This window comes from Pocillopora damicornis, chromosome 2 (assembly GCF_964200805.1).
Source record: "Pocillopora damicornis chromosome 2, jaPocDami1.2, whole genome shotgun sequence".
In the NCBI taxonomy this organism is placed as follows: domain Eukaryota; kingdom Metazoa; phylum Cnidaria; class Anthozoa; order Scleractinia; family Pocilloporidae; genus Pocillopora; species Pocillopora damicornis.
The window spans coordinates 10,946,175-10,971,834 of record NC_142671.1 but is presented as its reverse complement, the minus strand read 5'-3'; the positions used below and the strand labels follow the sequence as shown (position 1 = coordinate 10,971,834).

The window sequence follows — 25,660 nt, the reverse complement described above, 5'->3', positions numbered from 1 at the left end:
TTTGCCCCTTTCACGCCTGGAAAATCAATCGATTCAGCTTAATCTTAAATTAAGTAATAGTTCTTGTGTATAGTCACAACGATACCGTGCCAGATCGGGTCAGTGCCTTGATATCGTGTGATATCAGGACAGAAAACCAGGCTTTGGATTAGCTTATTGCGAGTTTGGGTACGGTAAAAAGTAATAATGCACGAATAAGCAGTCTTTCCCCGTAGCCTCCCCGGATGCGGTTCTGCGTTAGCCGTAAAAGTGAACGGCCTCAAATTTACCCAAGGCCCGTGAAAGCCACTTCTGCTTTGAGGCCTGCCCTCCAATCTTGACTCAACTCAGTTGACAACTATTTGGTGTCGCATAATGAGACTGTTGGTCGGAAATATTTGAGCTGAAGAAATACCAGTTCAGTTTAATATACATCCTAAGGCAGTATTGAATATTAATGCCTGTGAATATCTGAAAATCATATATGTGCACTAAATAGAATCGATCCTCGCAGTTATGAACACTACTGAACTAGTAGTTGATTTGAACCCAGGACCTCTGCGATACCGGTGCAGCGTTCTACCAACTGAGCTAACATTATCTGGATCAAACATAATGACCAGCTCCCAGCTGGCTTGTTAGCTCAGTTGGTAGAGCACTGCACCGATATCGCAGAGGTCATGGGGTTCAAATTCAGTACGGGTCTGAATTTTTATCAGTCCTTATTTAAACTACTCGTTCAGTAGTGTTCATAACTGCGAGGATCGATTCTATATTAGTATTGAATACTGTTCAACGTTTGCTTTTTATTAAAACCTAGAAAAACTGCCTTGTAAATAATCAAAATTCGTAAAACATTTTGTCAGTAATCAAAATAAATTTTAATTCTGATGGTTATGTAAACATTGCCATTTTAAACAAAGCGGAACTTCCAAATAAATAGTTTAATTTATACAAGATACTTTTAACTAACTAATCAGTATCATAAAATGTTACTTCCGCTACATCTTCCAGTATAAACAATGTCAAAAATGTTTTTCTTTGTTCCGAAAGTAAATTTTAAAAGTTTTAACTTCAAAATCGCATTAAAGCTCTTTATGGTTAGTGACACATTTCCTAATTAAAAAAGAACATGAATTAAACGCCCTCGAGGAAAGGGTATACAGTCGCCGTCACCTACAACCTCTACACATAGGGGCCTGGTTAATTATATAGAAGGAAGTTACCATTTATTTAAGCATTTGAGGAAGCTAATTCAGATTTTTTGTCTTTTGAAAAAATTTCAGCTCAATTATTTCAAGTTCGCTGACTGCAGTCCACGTATATGTTCATCATCCAGATTTTTTTTCATTAACTTACTCTTTTCCTTACTGCATTTTTCCACATTGGAAGGTTTCTTCGTCGCTGGATTATCACAAGTTAGTTTCATTAATCGTGTTACACAATCAAAGGCGGCCTGTTCATAAACTGACCAACTCGCTCAGTTTTCGATTGAATGTCGAATATAAGATTACATTGGTTTTGCCTTACTTGTCTCTGTGTGACTTGGGAACTCGAGCCAACTTCTCAACCAATCATATGAGTCACAATCCCGACGCTCCCCTTTTACTGCGCTTTAAGCAGTGTGCTTGTCTTCACTTGGAGGTGTCATCGCCAGATTATGAAGTTAACCTTTATCCTATAATAACTATAATTTTGGTTTCACAACACTCAGACTAAATGCGCTCCATATCTAACATAACTTAGTAAGAAAGCTTTGCTGTCTGCGTGAATGAGGATCTTTTTTAATTCACTTTCTTAAAGACGTATTTAAATTCCAAAGACTACTCTCTTATAATTCAAAACTCAGAGATCGCAGACAAAAAAATGTACAAACGCTGATCTGATACCAGACAGATACCGCGAACACAACGAATATGTTAACAAAAACTCAAACTTAACTGGATGTAATTATAAAAAAAAAAATTTTGTCTGCCATCCTAATAAAAAGTAAAAAAGAAAACCTAATAATTTTAAAATCATAAAAATCTTCTAAAGACTTACAAAATAAAGTTTTTAAATGAAATGTTGATCTCATAGCACTTGATTCTGATTTCTTATTAGGATTATAAACTCTGACATCTTCCACTAATTTTACCTTAAATTCACCTATTCTACATAACTTGTCTTACAATGGAATAACTTCCTACAATTTTTTCCTTTCGGAAATAATTTGATTTAGTAATGTCTCACTGACTAGAAACTTCCGATACTCTTCAAGTGTCTCTTTGATACAGTTATTTAAACTAGGCAAGAGAATATAGCCAGTTTATATTCTCTTGAACTGGGACAGTCCCTGAGGAGACGACGAAATATTTTCCCAATCATTTACAATCGCCTAAACATTAGTGCAGTTCAGAATTTACGTTGTGAGTAATATTTCAAAAATGAGAATTATGCAGAGAACAAACAAATATTACTATTGGTCCGTTAAAAATTCTCGAGCTTTCATATGATTCCTTAACACGACTATGACAGTCGTGCGGTGAGTAATTTTCACTTATATGATTAAATGTGTTGCATCTTTCGAGGCTGAGTATTAAAATTTGAAAAATTTCTAATTAGAGTAACTGTAAATTAAATATTGTTTCGTAATTAGAAGGGATGATATTTTCTTTTATTACGTTCCGTTGAACCACTTGTTTAGGATCCAACCAATGTGTAAAAAAACGCCCAAAGAAATAGTGTATCTATAACAAAAAATACAATGCAAGAATCTGAGTAAGTCGCCTTGTAAGGATCAACCGTTATACTTTTGAATAGAAAAGGTAAGTTTCGAAAGAAACTTTGGCGCTGTGTCGATTGGAGGGTAGATAAGATAATCTGGTTTCATCAACTGCAAATTGGCCACCATAGAGAGTTTCAAAGCTGATGTTTCGAGCATTAGCTAATAAAGCCCCTCTTTACAGCGCTCTACTCTTGTTTTAATGGTGTTGCTCCCTAACGAGTTTTCTGTAGCTCTGTTGGCAAAGCATCCGCATACGTGACGCATGCGCAGTTGGTTGGGGCTCTAACTTACAATGAACGAGACTTAATCTTCGTTCCATGCAAAAAAATATAATCGTACTCACTAGTTCATCAGTAAATTGGAGGAATAAAGTAATTCTTTAAAGCCAACCCACCTAGCTTCGTTGTAAACTCCAGCTGATTCACAACAGGAGGGTTTTCCTCCTATCGAACAACAATATTTCAATTTTTTATTATCCTTTGGACGCGGACAGTAATCCCTAACTCTTGATCCGTTGTCATGACAACGCTCTCCTCCCGGCTCACAACAGCTTGGGCCATTGTCGTAGCAACAAATGCCAGTTTTGTTGTTGTTTACGTTTAATTCCTTTGGACATTGAAACGGGTACCTCCAATCCATCGGACAGGAAAATCCTATAACAAAGAGATTACTTTCAGTTTTAGTTCTTCCTTTCAATATCAGAAATTTATGAATGAGCAGGGCTCAGTTGATTTACTGCATTCCTGTAACTATGAGACGCACGCACGAACAGTGTGCCTGTTTTTAATTAGATCTATCCACTATCATTGACTGTGAACGTGAGAAAGCTTCATACTCATTTTCATTCAAACCTAACCATAGTCTGATGAAACTGAGAGATAATGATTATTATCTCTTGAAGAAACTGAACCACACTATGCCTTCTTTGCAGTTTAAGTCGGCACCATTTGCAAACTGGAAGTCAGCTTACTCTCCACTTAACCCTTGGAAGTTAATATCACAACTAGGAAATCGTACAGCTTACCTTTCCGATATTTCTCAGAAGAAAACTGCGCCACAAAACCCGAATCAGCCACAGCATCGTCTGATCTGAATCTTACCCATAGGTGTCGGCCGCTTGAATATATCGCATCCGTGTTATTAGTTCCACAAAATGTCCCGAGCAAACGAGCACTAGAATTTGCTCCATCTCTTACTTCAACGTAATCGCACGAACAAAACTCGGAAGTTCCCATTCTACCGCAGCTTTGTATTGACATCGAGAGGATTTTGAATATGATGCGCGTTCTATACGGCGCAGTGATTTCCCAGATACAGTCCACATTGTTAGGATAATTTCGAGAAGGAAATTCAGGGCTCTGAACTGTTCCTACTGATGTAACGAGGCTCGTGGCGTTCCTACAAACTGAGAACCAAAACTATAACTCAATAATAGAATAAACGGAGAGAAAAGTGAACGACAAAAAGGTCAGGACACAAAGAATAACTATTGTGAAATAAATTGCATCGAGTGGTGTCTTTTGGCTTTATTACCAACTGAGCTACTTCACTGACTAGAGCTTTGCTTTCAGTTGTAATTCTGATCAAGAATTGATTGAAATAGTTTACTTTTAGTAACACGCTGAATAAAAACGATTAGTGCCCGTAAGAACCGCTGAGTTAGTGAATAAATGACGTTTCTTAACCTTGTGAAATGCATGACAAAGAAAAACACTAAACAAGGCACTAAACAAACCTGCACCAGGAAGCACTGAGGAATATGTCGCCGTAAATCCTGAAAAGCCGTTTCCATGATCAGAACTGAACACAACCTTCAACGCCTGTTTGCTTGAAAAGAAAGGGCCTGGTAAAGAGCTTCCGCAAAACTTTCCCAAAGAAGTGTGTATGTTTCCGATGACGTCCAAAATCTCTACAAAGTCACATTGGCAATCAAGGCAGCTCTCCAATTGAAATGTGTTAAATGTAAGTTTTATGTGCTGATTTCTGCCTGGAATTGAAATGTGCCATACACAGCGAGTGTAGTCCGGATAGAGCAATGACCCACGTGGTTTGGGGCTACTTAAATCTCCAGAGCTGTTTGAAAAAAAGGTAGATTCAGGACACCCTGGAAAAAAAAAAAAAAAAAAAAAAGGAATGGAGTAAGCATGTGAAATCCAAAGACATTGTTTATAAAGAAAATCATTTTGAAGCGTGTGATCAGCCATTACTTTCCATGGTTATGGGCCACCATCTTAATAGATGGTGCTGACTTTCTCTATTTAACACAAATTCATTGTTGCGTCTGTTTAGTTATAGATCACAGATGACATCAAGATATGGTGGGAACAAATAAATAAAATAAACGGACAAAATATTTAAATGGTGACATTCTTTATGCGTCTGTCTTCCAATAGATCATAGGTAAGGTTCAGTTATAATACCTGCGTAATTCAGCTTCTTATATATAACAAATACACCTGAAATTCAATGTTGCCGTGACACCTGACATTCTATGTTGCCGTGACACCTGACATTCTATGTTGCCGTGACACCTAACATTCTATATTACCGTGAAACGTGACATTTTATGTTGTGACACTTGACATTCTATGTTGCAATGGTTCTATTCGAATTTAGTGATAAAGTACAGATGACGTCAAAATGTGGTAGGGACAAGAAAATGGCACACGAGGCGCAGCCAAGTGTGTTACTAATGTTCCCACCACATTTTGACCTCTTCTGGTGTAGTCCTCCAACACGTCTGTTCTCCATAGGATCATGAGGAAGAACCAAAATAAGAGCGTGTATAGTTTAACTTATTCTATAAAAAGGAAATAGTTAAATAGAATAAGAAAGATGTATGCTTTAAGCTCGGTAAAGAAATAGAGAAAGATTTTTTTTCGTCTTGCCACTAGCGAGGGACAAAGAAAAAATTCTGAGTCTCCAGGAGGGGCATCGGAGCGCAGAATCCGTGGGTTCGAGGTTCGAATCCTCATAGAAGACTCACAATGTTTTCCTTGTCTCACGCTCGTGACAAGCAAGACGAAAAACATCTTTCACGATGATATAGTTATTTTCTGAAAAAACACATGTTAACTTACAGAAATAATTTATTGCGTCTTGGGAGTTGAAGGTTCAGAGAATAGCTTGCTCTGGTCAGTGAATTAAAAAAAGGCTCGATGAGCTTTCTCTATCTTTTTTTTTTTTTTTTTTTTTTTTTCAAGGAGCTAAAATTTCAAGCTAACGCAGTACATAATCATCTAAATTTACTGGATTGCACAATAGTTAAACTCGAGGTTGGTAATCTTCAGTTGAGCAGGGAATTTCCGCAAGATTTCCGTTATTATTTTAAACCAGGTACACCGATACATGTACATCCGGTATTATCAACAAGCCACACACGTGCACTCGGAGATATGAAAATATCATAATACTTCCAGCTGCATTTGTTGGGACACCTACTGGATCTCATGCCCCTCTCAATGCAAAATGGCTCAGGAGCATCGGCAATTAACAAGATAGGAAGGGAAGAGGGGTGAAAGAAAATCTTGAACATTGTCCTGGAGAAGCATCCCAACTAATTTTGTAAAATAATTTAAATAGTACGCGCGCTCTGATTGGCCATAAAACCATTTTACATGAGCGTATGTAAACACGGTTTTCGTTCCTCTTTCATTAGTTATTTTATAAAAGAAATGTAAAATGGTTTCTGTGTTTACATAGCCTGATGTAAACACTTGGGAGGTTGGGAGAACACTCGATAAGCTGGAAACCACTCCGCTTCGCGTCGTGGTTTCCTACGCTTATCTCGTGTTGTCCCAACCTCCCGCGTGTTTACATCAGCTATGTAAACACGGAAACCGTTTTACATTTCTTCAATGTCTGGAAGCGTGGTTTCACCAATACATATGTATCCGGTATTGTTTACCACCACACGCGTGCAGTCGGAAAAATGCACGAAATGAATAACAATGGAGCACTATCAGCTCCCAAATAGGAAACAGCTCGATCAGGAGTTCAGCGCGTTCTTTTTCTGCTGAAGGAGAGATGCTTTTTCACGCCCAAAATGCTGGCGTGACTACCAGGTGATTATTCATATTTTTACACTTTTGTACCGAAATGTATTAAGTTATCCAAGGTACTTACATTTTTGCGTTGACACAATTTCCACGAGACAGATTACTGTAAAACCAGAAGGGAAAAAACAAAATTTTAGGGAATTAGTCTCTGCATAACCCATAACCCCAAATGTCAGACCAACTGTATTAATTAACTAACAAATAAGTCACGACATCTTTTGACGACGAAATTTCCGTTCCAAGAAAGGAAACCATATCTCGTTGACTTTCTAAGGAAGAAGCGCTCGAAAGAGAAATAAGCAAACTGAAGAGAACGAGAATGTGTTGATAAACTTGAAAAATTCTGGCTGCGTTTTGCGAGATCCTTGAACCGTGATGAAGCCTCTTTAAATATTCTGAGAGGCTCTAAAGCTCACAGTTACAATGTTGGCTCTGGTACTTCCATTCATAACTAATATACGCGTCTAGATCAGTCTAATAAAGCGGCTTAAGCTGTAGTGTGCAATGACGCTGAAGATACGTTCTTAGCACTACTTATTGGAGCGGAGGCCTTAAGGCGGAAAATAAAACTGATAGGTAGCAAGCGGTCTGTTGCACCTCATTTATCGGAAAACGACGAGGATAGTATTGTATGATAAATAAAGTGGAGTCTTGTGTTCCAGCCGTTAAGACCTATGTTTTATTTTGAACCTCATTTTGAGCTCTCGAAATAAGAAATTCCCTCTAGAACCTGATATTATGAGTTAGTTTCAGTTTTGTTTATCAGCAGCGGTTATTTAAGTCCTTAACTCTGTCTGTTATCAAATCATCAGCTGTCAACAATAGCATTATCACCAATCAAGCGCGTAACAAAAGCCATGTATGTGAAGAATAATTTTAGACTAAGTATTAGCTCTAAACAACAGAAATTATCTAAAAATATAAAAGATCACATCATTACCTGTCAACAACTGAAGCATATCGTCAAGCAAATAATAGCAAAAGCCAACTCCACCTAAATTTCCTCGGTAACTGAGAGGTACAGAAACCACAGCGGATGTAGAAAGGTCATTTTCAATTCACGTGAATAATATTTTCAGGATCATGCCCGGTATACGTTCCGTCATGCGAGGCTAACAGCGCTCCTTAATTAGGATCGGTTCGTGATGATCAAAATAAATGCCTTTTCTTTACAATGGTATGACGTCTTTAGTTCATACTATGGTTTGATAGGGTATCTTTCGCACGAACTCCGTCCTTTTTTCTTCCGCTAACAAAAGACTGGTTCAGCGAGAATGTGACTGTGATGATCAGAAAACCACCTTGAGATGGAAGCTTTGACACATTGACGGGAAGATCCTACGAATTAAGTGTCTACGAGCAGAAAAATACAAAAAATGTCAAATGTCCAAAGCACTTAGCGGTATTTTATAAATCATGACATTTTCTAATGGATGACGTCTGTGATGTGCTCTTTTCTGGCGTCGAGGGTTTGTAAGCTACTTACTTGCTATCAATTTGCATTTATCTAAATGTAAACATTATGTTTGTGTCTGCACCACAGTGAGCCTACGCGTGAGACAAAGCTTTTTTGGTTTTTCTTATTTCCTTATTTGTCGTCTTTATGAATATTCTAGAATAATTTCTGAACCATGCCTTAGGGTGATTTTAAGTTGTAAAATGGTTTGAAATATCAAGAGTGCGACAGTTGTGTGAGTCTTGATGAAAAAAAAACGAATGGGTTGATCTACAATGTCACTCATACCACGAAAACCGTTGATGGGAAAATAATTTACATCGTCTGAACGTGATAAAAGTGCGATAACAACGAAGCACAGAAGTTAAAATCAACAATTTTTCATTAACAAATGCACTTGTCACGAAAATACATGAGCTGAATCCATAGTTAAGAAAGCATGCGTGTGTTCTGACACTTTTCATTACAAGTAACTTGAAGAAAAAACATCTGCTTAGGTGGACTTTCCCCGCACACTTTTCCAATCTAGTTCCTTGATCAGTCCCTGTATTACAAAAACTGGCATGTCACTCACTGCCAATCGTACATGTTTAGGAAAAATTGTTAAGGGAAATCTTGCCTTTGAAAATAAGTCCTAGGGAAATCATACCCTCCTACCTTTAAATTTCTTTGCAGTGCAGCTGGGTAAATTTTTTAAATACCCAGGTTTTTGATGACGAGATCAGGAATGAAGACTATTTCTATTATCAATTACACAGTGGGGAAGTCTTTGTTGATCACATTACTGTCAACGATCAGTGTGGATTCTGCTTACAATTACTTTTGCCAAATGCACGTAAACAGGCACTTTATGCACCTTATACAGGCCACATCTGACGGACAGAGAATGCCGGCAGGAATTGCTGGCACTGCTCAAAACAAGCCGCTTGATCGATAATATTCGACTTTGCTTTGCTGGAAACTTTCTACCACGTAGCCGAAACTGATGACGTATTAGATATCTGCAATAGAAAGTCATTCTTTCAACTTCCTTTCTCGATCAATTTTGAGATGACGATCGTATCTTTTCAAATTGTCAGCCTATTCTTTCGACTTAAGAAGGATGCTATGCCATTGAAATCATCACTTTGGCTACTCTTATCTGTATCTTATATACGTCAAGGCGAGATTCAATGTCGCATGTGTTGCCGCTGCCAACCTTGCTGGCGCAGAGCTCTTGTGTAAATATACAAGAGAATACAGACAGTTTATTATCTCTTGATATATATTTAAATTTAAAACTAAATTAAAATAAAAGAGTAATATATATATATATATATATATATATATATATATATATATATATATATATATATATGTATGTGTGTATAAAGAGTTGTGAAACTCCCTTTATGGTTATAGTCATCTTTACCAATATAACCAGTCGAGTATCGAGACTATCGTGTTCAGGTAAAGGCAAATCTATTGTGGGTGTGTCTTTGGAAGCCATCAAAGCGAGAAAACCGTCTAGCGGTTTCATTACCGGCGTATAGCAATTGAGGGATAATAGTATCTTGTCTCTGCTGATCAGACGTTCTGTCAGACCCTAGGGGGTCGGAAAGGACACATTGATTAATTGTTCGACAGCTTGATTCATCGTGTTTTGAGCATCGCTGTCACGCTAGGATTCTTTTCAATTAAAACCCAGCTCATTATCTCATATCGGTCAAGTTTTGAACCGATCGGAAACCTTCTGAGAGTCAGCGAATAAGCAAATCTCAAAGCCATCCAGTATTGCCATGGCACTGCTCTTAAAATAATGTATAATTTTGGTATTTCCATCACTTTATCACAACCTAAAAGATTATTAACATTTTGTCACGAAATCAGTTTAGTGGCCCCAGAAAACTGAAATGGCGATTGAATCAAAGTTTGAACTTCGCTGTTTTTAACGCGGTATTTACGTCCCGCTTCTTATTGCTAACCAGGTCAAGTTATCGAAATAAATTGTCATTTAAAAGAACATGTGGTGGCAAGTGTAGGAGGAGTAAACACGTGGCCAATTGTTTTGTTTAAAAACTCTTGTTTACATTAAGACTCGACAATGCTTCAGTGTTTTCGTTTATGAGAGCGATTATGGCGATATCAAGTTATAATAATGTTTCTACTTTACGCCAAAACGTCGTTTTGTGGCGCAAATCAAGAGTTAAAACCTCTTGAAGCGATATCGACGTAAACCAGAATGTTTTAGGTTCTGCGTATAAAGCGTAAACGTATGGTCTTTGCGTGATGAGGCGACCACCCATGCGGAAAAGACTTACACTGAAACGAAGATTTCCCTCGAAATTTAGGGAAAATCAACTTAAAATCTCTTAAGGCTCTTTGGCAAACGTGATGGCGAGGTTACTTTTAAATGGTAATTTGATCTTTGTCGATGGCTTGCAACAAACGCGATTGTTCCACGCCTGAGACATTAATAATAACAGCGGTCGTGTATGTCGAATAATCATTTGACTGAATAAATTTATGTCTCCCTTGAAATGTATAGAAGATATCAATAAAGGTTTGCTCACCTATAAAAACTCTCATCATCCCAACAGTTGCGTTCAGAAATTTCCTTAGGATGATTCATAAAATTTACACGCGGTCTTGATGTTGAGCCAGTGTGGCTTGTCGACAAGGTGATGTCTGTCACGCAAAAATGCAATAGTTTTCTTGTATATGCAAATTTTCCTCCAATGATTGGGCAGGTGCTAACAAAGAAAGCCTGTGCTTTTGAAGAATTAATGCAAAGTCAATTGACCGGAATAACAAAACGTCATCTGGACGAAATGTCAATAAAACCTGATTTGGGAAAAAGCCAACTCTTCACTGCACCTCGTCGGCCGTGTCTGCTAAAGTCGGTATTCGCCTGCGCGCATTCTAAAAGTGACAGATAATTTGTTTATACGCCCTTTTGAGTGACCCATGAACGAAAGCTATGCAAATTTCGCAAACAAGAAGAAAAATCGTTTTAGACAAACTTCACTTTCGGTTTGAAAGTTAATGCCACTGTCTGGAATTTTCTGTCACATGTTCAGATTCAATTTTTTATTTTTTTCTCTGTTCTGCTCTGTTCTTGCGTATTCTGAGAATCTTCTTGTCGTGAAAAAAATTCAATGGAAAAGTCATATCATGTATCTTTAATAAGACGCCAACTTCATAATCGATGGCGAAATATAATGAAATATTAAAAAAAACACTCAAATACAGGTTGACAGATCTTTCTTTTATCTACATTGCGGTCGTTGAAAAATAATTTACACATATAGTTTTCAACCCCAAAGGCTTGAAGTTTACACTGGTAATGCATATTTTATGAAAACACAATTTCAAAGAGTAGCAGGTTGGCGCAGTTTTTCAGCCAGCGAAAAAAGAAATACATAAATTAACCACTCTATTGCTAGTTTTCAAGACATCGCATTTTTAATTATTGGGTGAATATACCATTATTTTTTTGGCTAGATATTCTTCCCAATGTTCTTGGTCCTTTAAGATTATCGGCAACATACTGAATAGAATCAAAACGAACAAATTTTATAGATACTTTTTGAATTTTTTCTGTTATCACGGAATCGCAGCCATGTCGATCACTACCTTTTTTTGGTAACTTTTTGGTGGTCAGTTTAGTTTCAAAAAGGCATTGATTTAAGTTGCCATTCCTTCCGTTGAGATGATAAAATCAAGTTCATCCAAAGAAATTATTACTATGTAACTTAAACGATTTGTAATTTTTCACCAAAACCCAAAGATATGCACGTTTTTAATTAACTGGGTGATGATTCTAGACGTTTTATTCGATCAGCTCAAGTTTTCTTTAAAACAGCATCATTCTAAAGGGTATTTGGCTCTGTACCTCTGCCAGCATGCATTTAGAATGTCTTGTTTTTCATTCTATACTATAATCCTAAATCATACTTTCGGTCCACTTGGAACACAATCGAATCCTTATTATTTACATTATGATATTTGTCAAAATTGTTTTAAGGGTTGTCGGAGTAATTCTGAGTGAAACCACTGATTAACAATTAATATTGATAATTACAAGTTATGCCTTCATTGAGTGGAAGAGACAGGCGTATACCTACAGCCATTATTTTGAAGATATTAGTCTCCGACACCTCGTTTTCATCAGCAAAACCAGCAAAACCAAAATTCTAAATCAGTTCCAATTTTGACTTAGAGAACAGTGGGCTAGGAACCACCTTATTACTGCCTCTGGTATAAAATTCCAATTCGATCTAAACCCAGAGAAAATATCAAGACCAATATTTTCTCTTAATTTCGACATATGTATCTAGAAGGGGAAAAGAACAGCGTACGGTAGATACACATGCTGTCTTCCATAGAATAGTTTAAGGTGTTTATCTCGCGTGAGAGAGTAAAAAGAAAATAGGAAATAAAGAAATAAATTACCTTGATTTTTCTGAAATTTGCGTGTTGCCTCTGTTTGAACTCTCTTGTAATTATCATGCTGTTAAGCCTCTCTGACTTAATGGTACAGTTTTTTAAAACATTCTCTAAAAAAATAACTTTTATTCTAACAAATTTTCACTTTATGACTTCCTGCCTCTCAAAAACCCCAAAACGTCGTTATATGTGTGTGAATCCTAGCACTGGACATGTGTAAAATCCCAGCCGTCTCCTGCTTTGTCCCTAGGGTAACGACCAATGCAAGTATTCAAATAAGTATTCAAAACGTCGTTATATGTGTGTGAATCCTAGCACTGGACATGTGTAAAATCCCAGCTGTCTCCTGCTTTGTCCCAAGGGTAACGACCAAGTATTCAAATAAGTTTATCTTTTCATTTTTAAGTGCGAGAATGCGAGTTTCCTTAGACCCATTCTCAACTGACCGCTCACATTAATAGCTGGAGATATTCGTGTGTCTGTCTTGAAGGTATTAAATTTTGATGCTGTGGACATTGCTACAGCCTAAGGGTATTACTTACCGAGACTTTACCTACCGAATACACAGGAAAGACCAGCAACTGAAACCTTTACATTGATTCCATGCATGGTTGCAGAGCATCGAACTATCAGCAATGATGGTATATTTATCCGAGCCTCTTTGTTTGACGATTGAACATAATCTTTGCCACGAGGAACTTTAATTTCTTTATCTATTAACATTGGGAAGTGCTAAGGACCAAGCTTTTGTCAAAATACATTTCTTGGCTATCAATCGGAGAGTAAAAATATAAATAAGATCAGAAGATAGGAGCTTTGCTTTTAAGTGAAACATTGTTTTCTTGTAAACTTTCTCTCGGCATCGTATACATATATGCTCGACGACAGCCCAAAAAAAAAAAAAAACTGAACGAAAAATGTCTTTAGGTATTTTAGATAGAGGCGTTCAATTTTCTTATTTTGTATTCATTCACAATTTTATCCGTTTCTTCACTTACAGACTGAACTCTGCCGATGTTTTTAAAGAGTAGATTGTGTGGTTTTACCCTTTTTTATTAACTTCTTGTCAAAAGTGCGCTTCAGATGTGACATTAATGATCATTTACCCAATAAGTTCTCAGTTCTTCCTCTTTGAGGTTGTCGGAATGCCATTAGCCATTGGTCAGGCTACAAATGGAAACGAATGTTAATAAGATGTAAAAAACCATTGAGATTTTACCTCTAAGAAATATAAATTATGTAGGATTTCACAGCAAAACAAAGTTCAAAGCTAGCCGTTGATATATAAGTAAAAATGATTATTTGCAGACACTTTTTCAATTAATTTCTTCAGAAGCAGTTATGGCAGGTTAGTTCATCCTTGATAAGATAAGATATATAAAGATAAATCCATCTCATATGTCGATTGTCAAATATTACACGCCAACAATCAAGTTTCGTGAATAATTACTTAAAGAATAATTTTAGCTGTCTCCCGTCATCGGTCCGTGGCTAAATTTTTAAAGCTATCATGCCAGTTATATCTAATAGAGGACTTTCAGCAAGGTGTTTGAATTAAATTTGTTTTCGACGCTAAAGAGATGTGCGACCAAGCCGAACGAAGAACATTGTGATTGCAGTGAAGAGAATTAAGAATAAAAGAAAAACCATTTAAAACTATTTACAGGGAAAATGTGACAAAACTTTAATCGTGATCGGTGTTTTAAAGTCCATTTGCACTGAAGTCGATTTCACAAGACATTAACCAAAATATCATGCAATAAGCTTGTATGCGCGTTCTGTCTTAGTCGATCTGGAAGTGCCGAACATAGTAATAGTAAATATATATGGCTCTTACTTTAAAAGACAACGATTTACACCTTTTCTCTTCATGCCGCGGAAGTTAAGGAGGAAGAATAACTCTACGCAGTGTGAGGACGAATTTGTTGATATTTGTGCTTAGTTTCTAGACTAAGTGGAGAAGTTCGCCGAGAAGGGGTTGGTTTCATGCAATAAATGTCTTAACCCTTTACTCCCAGGAATGATTAAAATATTACTTCTCCCTAAGATATCCTTACATTATCCAGCAAACAGGCGATGAGAATACTCAAACTTATCAGGTAGAATTTGCCATCTATAGTTCTTGCACTAAATTATTGTAACCGGCAATTTACAAGGAAATGTATCGCAGCTAAAGGAGAGAATTAAGGAGAAGAACTTGGGAGTGAAAAGGTTACACTAACACGAAATGAGAATCATGTCCAACGTAAACGCTAGATTTTGTCTTTTCCAGGTGAATAAATAGCGTAGATGTGTCTGGAACAGTCATTTCGAAATACACGTCTGATAACGCCATTATCATTTCCAACTGTATTCAGTTAGCGTTATTGTCACCGGGTCGTGGGTTATTTTACTGTGTAATGCTGCGGCTCGAGTGATTTTTCAGATTCCAAAATTTGATCATATCACACCTGCACTTATCGACCTATATTGGCTCCCAGTAACGTTCAGAGATCAGTTTAAATTGCTCCTCTTTGTTTACAAGTCATTACACAACCAAAGTTCTCCCTACATTAAAGATCTTTTGTCCCTGAAACCAGCTACTAATTATGCTCTTCGCTCGTCCGCTCAATCTCATCTGTTCGTTCCAAAAGCCAATTGCTCTTCACTTAGGGATCGGGTCTTTGCTCATGCTGCACCTGTTTTATGGAACTCGCTGCCATTAACTGTAAGAACAAGTAGTAGCCTCACCATTTTTAAACAGCAACTTAAAACATTTCTATTTAGGAAAGCTTCCAATTTGTTTCAATAGTTCTAATGTTTATTGCCTTTGAATATTTTAATTTTAATTGTATAGAACTTTAACTTATCTAAAGCGCTTCTGAATATTGTTTATAGTTTTAGCGCTATATAAATTCCTTATCATTATCATTATCATTATTGTCTTTTCAGCCACCAAGTGAGCTTACACCGACTTCCAAAGATTGATAACAGTCAAGCCCACAAGACGATCTTAAGAGGTGGTTTTACTGGGTCGTGGATTATTTTACTGTATTTCAGTAAGCTTACACCGACTTCCGAAGATGGATAAGAGTCAAGCCAACAAGACAGCTGGTTGTCATGAGAAAGATAAAAATGCCTCTTGTAGCACTGAAATAGGTGCGTAAAGCTTCACTGTCATTCTGCACGATTGTGCATTAATTGGTAACATAGCGCCTCTGAGACCTAGACTCTGGAGTCCATGGTTTCAATTGGACGTTGGAGTTTGCAAACTTCTAGATATTTTAAAGCTTACTCTCTTAAATGACCCTGGTCTTCTCCATCAATGTTGATATGTTTATACATCTAACCAAGTATTAAAACGTAATGGAGCCATTCACTTTCCCAAATCTTACAGAAAAAAGATGAATAAGCCAGGGTATAAAATGATCAAGTTATTTGACTTTCCTTCATGCTACAAGAAAAAACGAAAAACCTGCACCTTTCGAAAGAGCATGCAGACGTTATTTACCCCTTAAGCTCTGTTATCAATCCTTCTCCCCCCCCCCTTTTTTTTTGTTTGCTATTTTTCGTCTTTCGTAGATAAACGATTGATAAAAAAGATGGGTTTAGTCAAATTCATTAATGGGCCACTTAATGAATAAAAAGAAATATTCTTGCTTTATTCCTGTCCCTTCTGCTAGGTCCCAGTTACGAAGAATGTGAGATAAACGTGGCGGTTGTAATTATAGTAATTCTTGTAATCGTGGGTTGGTTCATTGGATACCTGTTCCTCCAGAAGGTGCAAGAGAAAAAAGAGGAAGGGACTAGTTCGACACCACAGAAAAGACGGAATTTTAAAATACCATAATATGTCAAACTGATCAACTTTTAATATTAGTGATCATTTTAGTTATGGACTTCGTTTCACCTCGTCGAGGATGGCACAGTAGATATTGTACATTAGGAAAGGCGACAGATTTCTTGGTTTAGGTTATACTGTCAAGCTTTTTGGACCGCATCTTGCACAAAGTTTCATAGTATTCTAATGGTTTTGAGTTAAGTGACCAACAGAAACTTTCCCAAAGGTTATTAAGTAAGAATCAGTGAACAATAACACACTAGGATTTTGCACGGTTAGGGAGCTTTCATCCTGAACCACGCGATAGTTATCATCATCTTTCATTTTAGTTGGCTTTCACAACTAGTAACCTATGCTATATGTGACTATGATGAAAATCAACGAGGTAAATATCAAGAGAGAACGCACAGACAGGAAAAAAGAGTTTCCTTTGAAAATAGAAACAAAAGTGTAAATGCTCTTGTCCTTGAAAGTAACGTCAAAATATTATGCGGCTCTTGTAGTGTTGTGTGAGAGGACGCGTTCTGTACACGGGGAAGTATCTTTACTTGTAATAAAAAGTTTCCTGAAAGAAACATGTTTAAGATAAGGTGTCCTCCCTGAGCTGTAACAAAGTGACAAGATGAAGTTTTGTTTAAGTACCTTGAGTACAGAAGATGATTTGGATCTCCCTCACAAACGTGTATAAAGAAATCCATTCAAAAACATCCCAACGAGTCCTACTCTTAAAGTTATTGAAGGTATCCTTGACAAAACACTTCATTTCCAAATAAAAACTCTCTGGGATTCAAGTTTATAGTTAGCACCACTGACTAAGACTGCTTTCTCGATGTTACAAGTCCGTTGAGAGTGGAACAAACTTTGCACAATTATGTGAAATGCATGATAGTTTGAGTACATTCACGGGGCGTCCTTTTTTATTACGCTGAAACAGTCCCAAATGTCAGTAATCGGAACTTAACACTCGAGGAAATCGGCAGGTCACTCCAGGCAACTAGAAAATACAACGAGGGCTAAATTTGTAAGAAACCATAAGAAACTGTTCACTTGTGACTTTCCTATCGAGTTACGTGGAGTGTGAAGCGTCGGTGGATTGGTGCCTCCATTTGATGAAGGTTCCTCTGCCGTGCTAGATATATCTAAAAAGACAAAAAGAAGGCAAAACTGATTTGACCTATGCGAAAAATTTATACAAAATTCTAGTTACGATTTACATCGTTTCAGTTTTACAGTTTCAGCCTTTAAAACGTGGTGTTAAAAATCGAACAATATCCCCTGATTTATTTGTTATAACCTTCTGTTTAAGAATGTGATAGTATTGTGTAAAGAAACTCCTTCATGTTCATCCCTGTGGTTTCTCTTTTCATAAAAACTTCTTCAGCTCGAATTTAACTATTCACCAGGCAGAACATCAATGTAGGGCATCAAACCTGTTTTTGTGGTCTGTGAACTTTGTTCCTCACTATCTTTGGCAGTTGTCGGCGTTGTTGTTGTAGATGACTCTGACCATGGACAGTAACCATTAGGAACAGACTCCCCTATTAACAAAAAAAACAACAACAACAAACAAACAAACCATCAAAAAAAGTAAATCGGTAGTAAAATATGGTACTAGGGCTGGTGCACAGTTATGCCTGAATATTTAAGATGCAATCGAGCAATAACGTTAACCAATCGCGTTTCCTACAGGATCTTGGGCCGGCAAAAGGTGTTGATGATGAACGCACCACTCCGTCTGCGTTGAAGCTTTGTTGCATGTTACAACCACTCCCTTTAGGATACTGCTGTTATGGGAATATATTTCCGATCATTCTTTCCTATGTAACTAAACCATCGAAGTTTCCAGAGAAAGTAGAGAACTTTGCACTGAAAGTGCAAACGCAAAAGTTGCGGCGTATTTAAAGGAGCTATAAAACCAAGTGTTGGTCGTGAACTTTGGATATCTTAGCGTTGTTCCTGCATATTATTAAGGCATGATGCGTTAAAAACATTGCGATTTCATTGCCATGGGTTCCGATCTCATGATCACACCATACACCACAAATGCGAAATAAACAAAGCATTTCTGCGGAATAATTGTGACAGGTTTTAAAACATTGATCCTTTTAATACAGTGATCATTACTCTTGCACTCATTGGATATGAGATACATTAGTTATGAACGATTCATTTCCAATGCTTGTTCATGGAGAAACTACTAAATATTCTTGTAAAAAGGGGACCCAACTGGATAGATCAAGAAATTTGCAGACAAAGGAAAATTTTCTTGTTTCGAAAGCTGAGTCTTTCAATTCCTAGTACCTTTAGTATCCTTGTTGTTATAAAAGGTACAATGGCAAACCGTGAATCAACACTACAAACAATGAACATGTTGGGTGCTGCTTTTCAGGGGCAGCTTCTCATTGGTTGTGCCATTAAAGAATTTTGCAGATCAGACAGACAACCCCTACACTTACTTTGCAATTTTGTTCATTGAGTCTTTGTACCTGTACCCACAAGTGCAATATATGAACTCATTTTGAGAAAATAGAACAATAAGTAAACAGATTACTCACATGCTTCTAAAGGTACAAATGTGTAAACTGCTTGAAATCCCTTCTTATTTGAATGACTATCAGATTTAAACGTCACCACGATATCACGTCCAAAAAGATTTTTCACCTTCCATTCACCCGGCTGTAATGTTCCACATTTCTTTTGCGCATTGTCTTTGCCGATAGCAACCTTGAAAAAAAAAACAGTTGTTTATAATTTTATACAAAAAAATGATGATTGTCTTTAGATTAGGAACGAGGGAATTCTTCAGTGGGTTGTTCGAAAACCTCACTGACCGAAAAAACCTTCAAGAGGTACCCTTATCCTACCTAACAATTACGATACATCATCAGCCCCTCTTATTTATCCACAGTTACAACAATATAGAAATTACTCACCTCAACATAGTCGCAAAAGCACGTGCTTACACAATCTTCGAGATCAAAGTCCAGGAAATTTAGATAAATCTTGTACCCTGCAGGGATTGAAATATTCCAGCCGCACTGAATATTATCAGGATAGTTGGCAGGGAAGTTCGGACTGGAAAACCATCCACTCGTGTTCGTCAGTTGTGTCATCTGAAGGCACGCTTTTGAGAAAAGTATAGGGTTAATGCAATATCTATTTGCGGAAATAAGAACATAGATGGAAACGGGAATGAAAAACTAAGAAATCAGTTACTCTGAGAAAAGAAACAAAATAGGTCAATAAGAAGGCTATAGCCAGATCATCACTTAAGGAGTGTTGTCTATTCGTTCGTATGGCTTAACTGATGTGATACTCCGAGCGACCGTTGTCCAAAGAAAAAGAGACTGTTTTCATAGTGTCCCGTTTTTTTCTTCTTCTTTCATTTTTTAAGCTAGACATACAACTGCTTTTGCATAGATGGGTTTAAAGGTATCCTACCTCACTTCCAATCGTATAAAAAGAATAAATAGATTTCAAATTCCACCAACCTTCATCACGAAATACATTATGATAATCCGCCACGAATCCTCTTGAGGTTTGCTCATTGGTCAACATGGACAAAGAGATTTGATTGTCCACTGAAATAAACGGTGTTACCGAAGAAAATGGACAAAGATGCTGATCGCCTACTGTGACTTCACCAATATCTAAACTACTACACAGACCGTCCGCGCATGGCGTGGACGATGAACCGCTGGGCGAGCAGATACCGAGGCATATCCGGTAAAATACAAGAGTAAACCGCGATCCGGCTGGTCCTGTTAAATTCCACGTGCACTCCATGTCACTCGGGTAGTTCAATGGGTAAAATGGACTGGTAATGGATCCTGAGGTTCCATTGGAATTGATATTTCTTGGGCAAACTGTAAGGGTTTATTTTAACAAATGGACTTTTCATGGAATTCGTTTATCAGTTACTTCAAAATATAAACCCGCAGTAGAAACGTCAAGACAATAAATTCTCTATTAGAAAAAAAAATCCCTGCAGCTTTAAGACTCGATTTAAAATGCCTGGTGAGGACTCGTAGCGGCATGCCCAAGTTTCAGGTCACCACGTATGAAATATAAATATTAACACTCTAACTCTCAAGATCTCGTTGGTAATTCTCCTTACTGTCTACCATACATTTCTTGTTGTGCTACTTTGAAGAATTTGATTGATATTTTTCTTTTTTCTCATCACTTGTCTGCTTCATGTTGTCTTGATATTTTAAGGAGAAATTCTGTCTTGGTAACTCATGGGATTTAAAGGGTTGAGACTGTCAATGAAAGATTAAGAAAATCTAAACGATTTCTATCAGAATTGTCATGGTGCATAGTTAAAAAAGATACAAAAAGCAGGATCGGAAATTCTCTTTAAGAAGTACGTTACCAAACATGATAAAATAAGAAAAACTACTTACAAGATGGATCAAGAAGCTTCTTGAAGGAAGCTTGGAAGGAGTTTCCTGCTTGAGTTGAACTGTATTCCACCCACATTTGCCTTCCAATTGAGCGGAACACAGAAGGACCTGGGTTTGAGCTGCACATTTTCTTCAACAAGGTGCTCGTGTTGCTCCCACCATCTCGAATCTTTGGAATAATGGCAAGAATAGTCAGCGAAACTAGACTGTTGCGAAATGCTTAAAAAAAACGCAAAGGTCAATTTTATTATCGCACAGTACATTATCATTTGGTTTTTCCCGAGACAACTACTCACAACAGCTGCTTCCAGAAGATTAACCATATTTTTTCACACAGTTATCCGCTTATACAGCATAGCAATAAGAACGTGGCCATAATTACCTGTACATAGTCATTAACACAGTTTGTGTTACCAACAGAAGCGAAGTTATTCTTTGATATAGTGAGTTTAACAGTATAGTTTTCAGGCACTGTGATCACCCATGAGCAAGTGTAGGCAGCACTAGCTTGTATAATCCAATCTCCGTCATACGGCACCTGAACATTGCTGGAGCAGTCTGTAAAATAGAATACTTTTCGATGTAGTGTCGTACATCAAAGGAATATCAACTGTTGATATCCTCTTGCGTACATGTAATACCAAAACCAAAGTTATCCTTTCAGTCAGTCAAAACAAAGGGAAACATCATAAGGAGCCAATGAATTCCAGTAGTTAACGAGGTCACTCTGGCTCCTAACCAATCATAGAGCGTTATTTTGTACCATCTGACGCAAACTGACCAATCCTATGACATTATTGGAAAATTACCCATAATCTACTTCTTCCCTAAATGACCTTCCCTAAGTTATTTGGGACAATCGCTGCTAAATCTGAAGGATGCCAATTTGTTCCTCTGTAGTGTGCCTTAAGTCTCACACCCTATGAGGAGTTAGTTTGATTGACGCTTTTTATTTTGAAATATTTATTCAGAAACATTTTAGGGTATAACAGCCACAAAGGCTTGAATAGCTTAAAAGGTGACTTGCTAATCATAAAAGTAACTAGCTGTGAATACATACCGAAGGCGAGTAGATTCTTGGACTGTGCAACAATGATAATAGATGCTGTCCAATGAAACAGATACATGAAGTATTTCAATTCAATAACACCAAGAGACATCTAAAGCACTAAATGAACAAATTTAGCCAACCAGGCTCGATTGGAAGTATGGTGAATTCAACTAAATCCCGGATCAGCCTAGCAACTGACGAAAAATGACAATATATATTTTTGGCGCAATAAAAATATAATTAAACATTAGGAGCATTGAATGATACCCGTGAACTGTGAACAGAAAAGCCTAACGAAACGCTTCAGGCTTATCAGGCCTAGGGATGGATTATCCTCCCATCCAGGGGAAGGGACAATACTTCAGGGCCCTTCATGCTAAAGAGACCGCCTGACTTGAGTGCAGACTGGTAAAGGAGGTCAATATTGTGCATCAGTTACCATTTGAAGTAATTGTCTCTTCCCTAACTACACTGTTTCTTTAATAGCGTATTCATGCCCCTATAGGCTTTTTTTTTACTCCATTATTTTATCATTTTAGGTTTTTAGAATTAAAAGATACTTTTCTTTTTCGCTTTTAGAACACCAAAGGCAAATTCAACAAGTTAAACATTATCTTAGTTCCTTTCAATCGCTCATCGTGGGATGCGGAGAAAAAATAGAGAAAAAAAAATCCTTAAACCGTCGTAAGCACGGAAAAATATACGTACCAAAAAACCAAATCATAATGGATACGTAATCACCATGACATCTTCGATTGATAAACATGAAATGAAAAAATTAAAAATGGTTTCTGTTAAATCAAGAACTTTGGAGCACTTAATTAAATTCAAAGGCACAATGTTACATTCAAAGACATTTCTGGGAAGAAATGGGTTACGATGTAATAGGGAACGCTACATGAATACAGATATATTTTTTATTTCTGATTCAACTATGCATGGCGTTCTCAATTTCGCGCTTAGTGGTTGAATAAATTCATCAATAATAGATGTCTCGTTTACATAGGGAAAAATAAAATTATCACAGGATCAACTTGGTCACCAACATTAAAATTTGTCAAATCGCACGGAATACAAGATGATCCGGTTGCGTGACTGTGAAGGTGCAAAGGTGTCAACATCTACCGCTTTTCTAGCGACACCTAACATTTTTAAGTTTAAAGTTTAGACAAAAAGACGATATGAAGGAGGCAAAAATATTCAAATATGATTTAGCTGAGGATGGATAACATGAAAACATAACTTTTGTTTTATTGGTAACCAGTTTTTGTTAACACGCTATTAACATTAACATTAACCATTCATTCCCCAATAGAGCTGATATCGACTGTCTTACCGCTGTCCTATCGACGAAAATAATCGGTCCAATCGACCAAATTTTCGTCCCAGAGTGAAATGAAAGTAGAGTTAGGGGTATAATTTAAGATACCTTCTAAAAACGAGGTCTCTATGCGAATTGTTTTGATAATATGTGACCACCATTGGAGAGTATCGGAAAGTATGCGTGTTGTACAAGTGCAATTTATTCTCAAGAAGTCCGCAATCAGAGGCCAAAATGTAAACAAATTGGTCAATTTCTACTTTTTCTGCTGTGGCATTAGCAGAAAGAACCGATCATTTATTTGCTTCGAGCAGGAAATTTATTATTTTGTCTATAGTGTCCGAATGAATTTTGGGCGGATAGAACATGTGTTGTTGAAATACAGTGATACCAGATAATTCATCATTAATATTTCGATTTAAAACGCTCTCCTAAGCAAAATAAGTAAGTAAAATAAGAACACTGAAAGAGAATTTACCTCTATAAAACCTTTGTGACGAGAATCCAGTTTCTTGTTTCGTACCTTACGCGAATGAACGGAGGCATCACCAGCACACAATTGCGTGACTGGTGCATTGCACGCTCATCGGTAATTTGAATTGCTAATATTGTGCAAAAGAAACGACCGCCTGTAGTGTGTTTTTGTTAAAAGCTACCGCTTAATTCAATGCATAGAACCTTCAAACGCAAAGGATTGCCCCTAAAAAGACTGCATGCGATATTCTACCTTCTCCAAACGGGAAAACTTGGTACATGTGTGGTGCTTGGTTTTATTTTCATATATTACTTTATATTATTTTATTTTATTTTATTTCGTCTGTTGGCTTGTTCTGTAAAATTTTTATTGTTTGGTTTATTACGTTCTTTTCATTCATTTGCATATTTCATTTAATCATGTTTTATTTAACATCATTTTTGGACTCAGCAGGATATAGATAGGGATTTTATGGATACTGAAAGATTTTTCAGGGCATTCTGAGGGATTTTCTTTACCAAAAGAGAAGAAAAACTGCTTTTTACATTTCTCAATAAAGCAAAGGGGTTATGGGATATGATGTGTGTACCCAAACTTCGTGAGTGAGCTGTGTTTGTGTGGCTCTTAGTTTGCACCAGTAAGGGAGCAATCATTAGTTATCACCCTGAGGCCCCGTCCACACGTATCCGGATAAATTTGAAAACGGATAAATATTTATACGGTTACGGGTTCCGTCCACACGTAAACGGCGTTTTCACACACCGAAAACGGATCAATTTGAAAACGCTCTCCAGAGTGGATAAATTTGAAAACGCTGGCTAAGCGTCTCCGTGTGGACGCCTTATCCGAATAAATTTGAAAACGATTTGAAAACGATGACGTAACAAGAAAATGAAAGTAAAATAAAATTTGAATTTCTCGTCATTCTGGCACCATCACCATTGATTTTGATTTTATCAGTGATGGGGTCAAAGTCACTGTTTTGCTTCAGGAAATTAGAGATATGTATTTTAAACACTGTTTCAACAGAAGTTACTTTGGCCCCTTCAAACTTAGCATTTAGGGGTTCAATTCTGCACATTTTGTTCAGTTCATCACGGCATTGTTTGACGTTTACGTGTGGACACCAAAAACGATTCACAAACGGCAACGTGTGGACGCTGATAAATTTGAAAACGGATAAATATTTATCCGTTTTTAAATTTATCCGGATACGTGTGGACGGGGCCTGAGGGGAGGGGGAGAGGGGGAGAGGGGGATTTCGGGGATGCAATGATTTTCAGGGGAAACGGAGGGAGGGTCGCCATCAGAGTGCAAAGGAAGTCTTAAGAGAATTGATTGACAAATTGATGGGGGGGGGGAGGGGTCAAAAGAATATTGCAAAGCCTTATGGTGGGATGAGGTAAGTTTTACCCTGACGCAACCAAAATCCTTCGCCCATTACTTGACGAAAATGTTGCACTGCGTAGTGGTGTCAAGTGCGCTAATATTGTCTTTTTTTGTCATAGATTGTATCAGATCGGTGTCTCAAGATTGCCTGTTACCTGTGATCCAAATCATTCGTTTTACGGAGTAATTGTAAGTGTTAAAAACATTGTAGTTCCTACTGATGTGAAATTTCTAGGCCAGGGCCTCTCTTGAAGGAATCGTTAACGTAACTACCACATGTCAATCAAACTAACATGTCAGGTGAAAGAGAACTTATCGCTCCTCTCTTGTTTTCAGGTGGAGAAAAATTAAATCTTGCAGTGATTCTCCATTCGTTTCTTAAGCTAAGACTTCCTCAAACGAAATGATTTTTGGATTAAGAAAAACGGAATTTGAATATTTATTGGAAAAAAAGATGAAAGAAAAAAAAGAAGTTACTCGCAAAAAATTTACCAAAAGGAACACCATTTT

At 37.2% G+C, this 25,660-nt stretch overlaps 3 protein-coding genes across 7 annotated transcripts; 1 reads left to right on the top strand and 2 right to left on the bottom strand.

Annotated features, from left to right (window-relative positions):
- Window positions 1-836: 836 nt before the first annotated feature.
- LOC113670913 (tolloid-like protein 2) lies at window positions 837-11,168 on the bottom strand. Of its 2 annotated transcripts, none has more exons than XM_027187123.2 (7): window positions 10,813-11,168; window positions 7,745-8,157; window positions 6,872-6,907; window positions 4,482-4,850; window positions 3,771-4,151; window positions 3,141-3,399; window positions 837-2,708 (listed from the first exon to the last, which is right to left on the bottom strand). In XM_027187123.2, the coding sequence occupies exons 2-7, from the start codon at window positions 7,761-7,763 to the stop codon at window positions 2,639-2,641; spliced, it is 1,134 nt and encodes a 377-aa protein (XP_027042924.2). In that variant the 5' UTR covers window positions 7,764-8,157; window positions 10,813-11,168; the 3' UTR covers window positions 837-2,638. The 2 variants fall into 2 exon arrangements, with proteins under 2 accessions (XP_027042924.2, XP_089051596.1); XM_089195470.1 differs by lacking the exon at window positions 10,813-11,168 and adding an exon at window positions 8,918-9,195.
- On the top strand, window positions 6,389-17,079 carry LOC113670828 (uncharacterized). 2 transcript variants are annotated; one of them, XM_089195477.1, is made up of 3 exons: window positions 6,389-6,810; window positions 15,620-15,826; window positions 16,351-17,079. In XM_089195477.1, the coding sequence occupies exons 2-3, from the start codon at window positions 15,751-15,753 to the stop codon at window positions 16,515-16,517; spliced, it is 243 nt and encodes an 80-aa protein (XP_089051603.1). In that variant the 5' UTR covers window positions 6,389-6,810; window positions 15,620-15,750; the 3' UTR covers window positions 16,518-17,079. The 2 variants fall into 2 exon arrangements, with proteins under 2 accessions (XP_089051603.1, XP_027042817.2); XM_027187016.2 differs by lacking the exon at window positions 6,389-6,810 and having other exon boundaries at window positions 15,613-15,826.
- On the bottom strand, window positions 16,518-23,877 carry LOC113670917 (CUB domain-containing protein 2). 3 transcript variants are annotated; one of them, XM_027187129.2, is made up of 10 exons: window positions 23,765-23,877; window positions 22,674-22,714; window positions 21,975-22,019; window positions 21,297-21,472; window positions 20,915-21,083; window positions 20,000-20,374; window positions 19,442-19,632; window positions 19,064-19,232; window positions 17,939-18,046; window positions 16,518-17,647 (listed from the first exon to the last, which is right to left on the bottom strand). In XM_027187129.2, exons 2-10 carry the CDS (start codon window positions 22,687-22,689, stop codon window positions 17,490-17,492), a joined length of 1,407 nt encoding a protein of 468 aa, XP_027042930.2. In that variant the 5' UTR covers window positions 22,690-22,714; window positions 23,765-23,877; the 3' UTR covers window positions 16,518-17,489. The 3 variants fall into 3 exon arrangements, with proteins under 3 accessions (XP_027042930.2, XP_089051594.1, XP_089051595.1); XM_089195468.1 differs by lacking the exon at window positions 23,765-23,877 and adding an exon at window positions 23,395-23,412; XM_089195469.1 differs by lacking the exon at window positions 22,674-22,714 and having other exon boundaries at window positions 23,765-23,864.
- Window positions 23,878-25,660: the final 1,783 nt, after the last annotated feature.

Excerpts from the sequence above, each read along its gene's own strand:
- LOC113670913 (XM_027187123.2), bottom strand. Across the intron at positions 4,851-6,871 it reads AATTGTGTCAACGCAAAAAT|GGTGTCCTGAATCTACCTTT; the intron begins GTAAGTACCTTG and ends TTTTTTTTCCAG. Across the intron at positions 2,709-3,140 it reads GGAGTTTACAACGAAGCTAG|ATACACTATTTCTTTGGGCG; the intron begins GTGGGTTGGCTT and ends TTTTTGTTATAG.
- LOC113670917 (XM_027187129.2), bottom strand. Across the intron at positions 21,473-21,974 it reads CAAGAATCTACTCGCCTTCG|ACTGCTCCAGCAATGTTCAG; the intron begins GTATGTATTCAC and ends TCTATTTTACAG. Across the intron at positions 18,047-19,063 it reads ATTTGTACCTTTAGAAGCAT|GGGAGTCTGTTCCTAATGGT; the intron begins GTGAGTAATCTG and ends TTTTGTTAATAG.
- LOC113670828 (XM_089195477.1), top strand. The coding sequence starts at position 15,751 with ATGGATAAGAGTCAAGCCAACAAGACAGCTGGTTGTCATGAGAAAGAT. Across the intron at positions 15,827-16,350 it reads CTCTTGTAGCACTGAAATAG|GTCCCAGTTACGAAGAATGT; the intron begins GTGCGTAAAGCT and ends CCCTTCTGCTAG.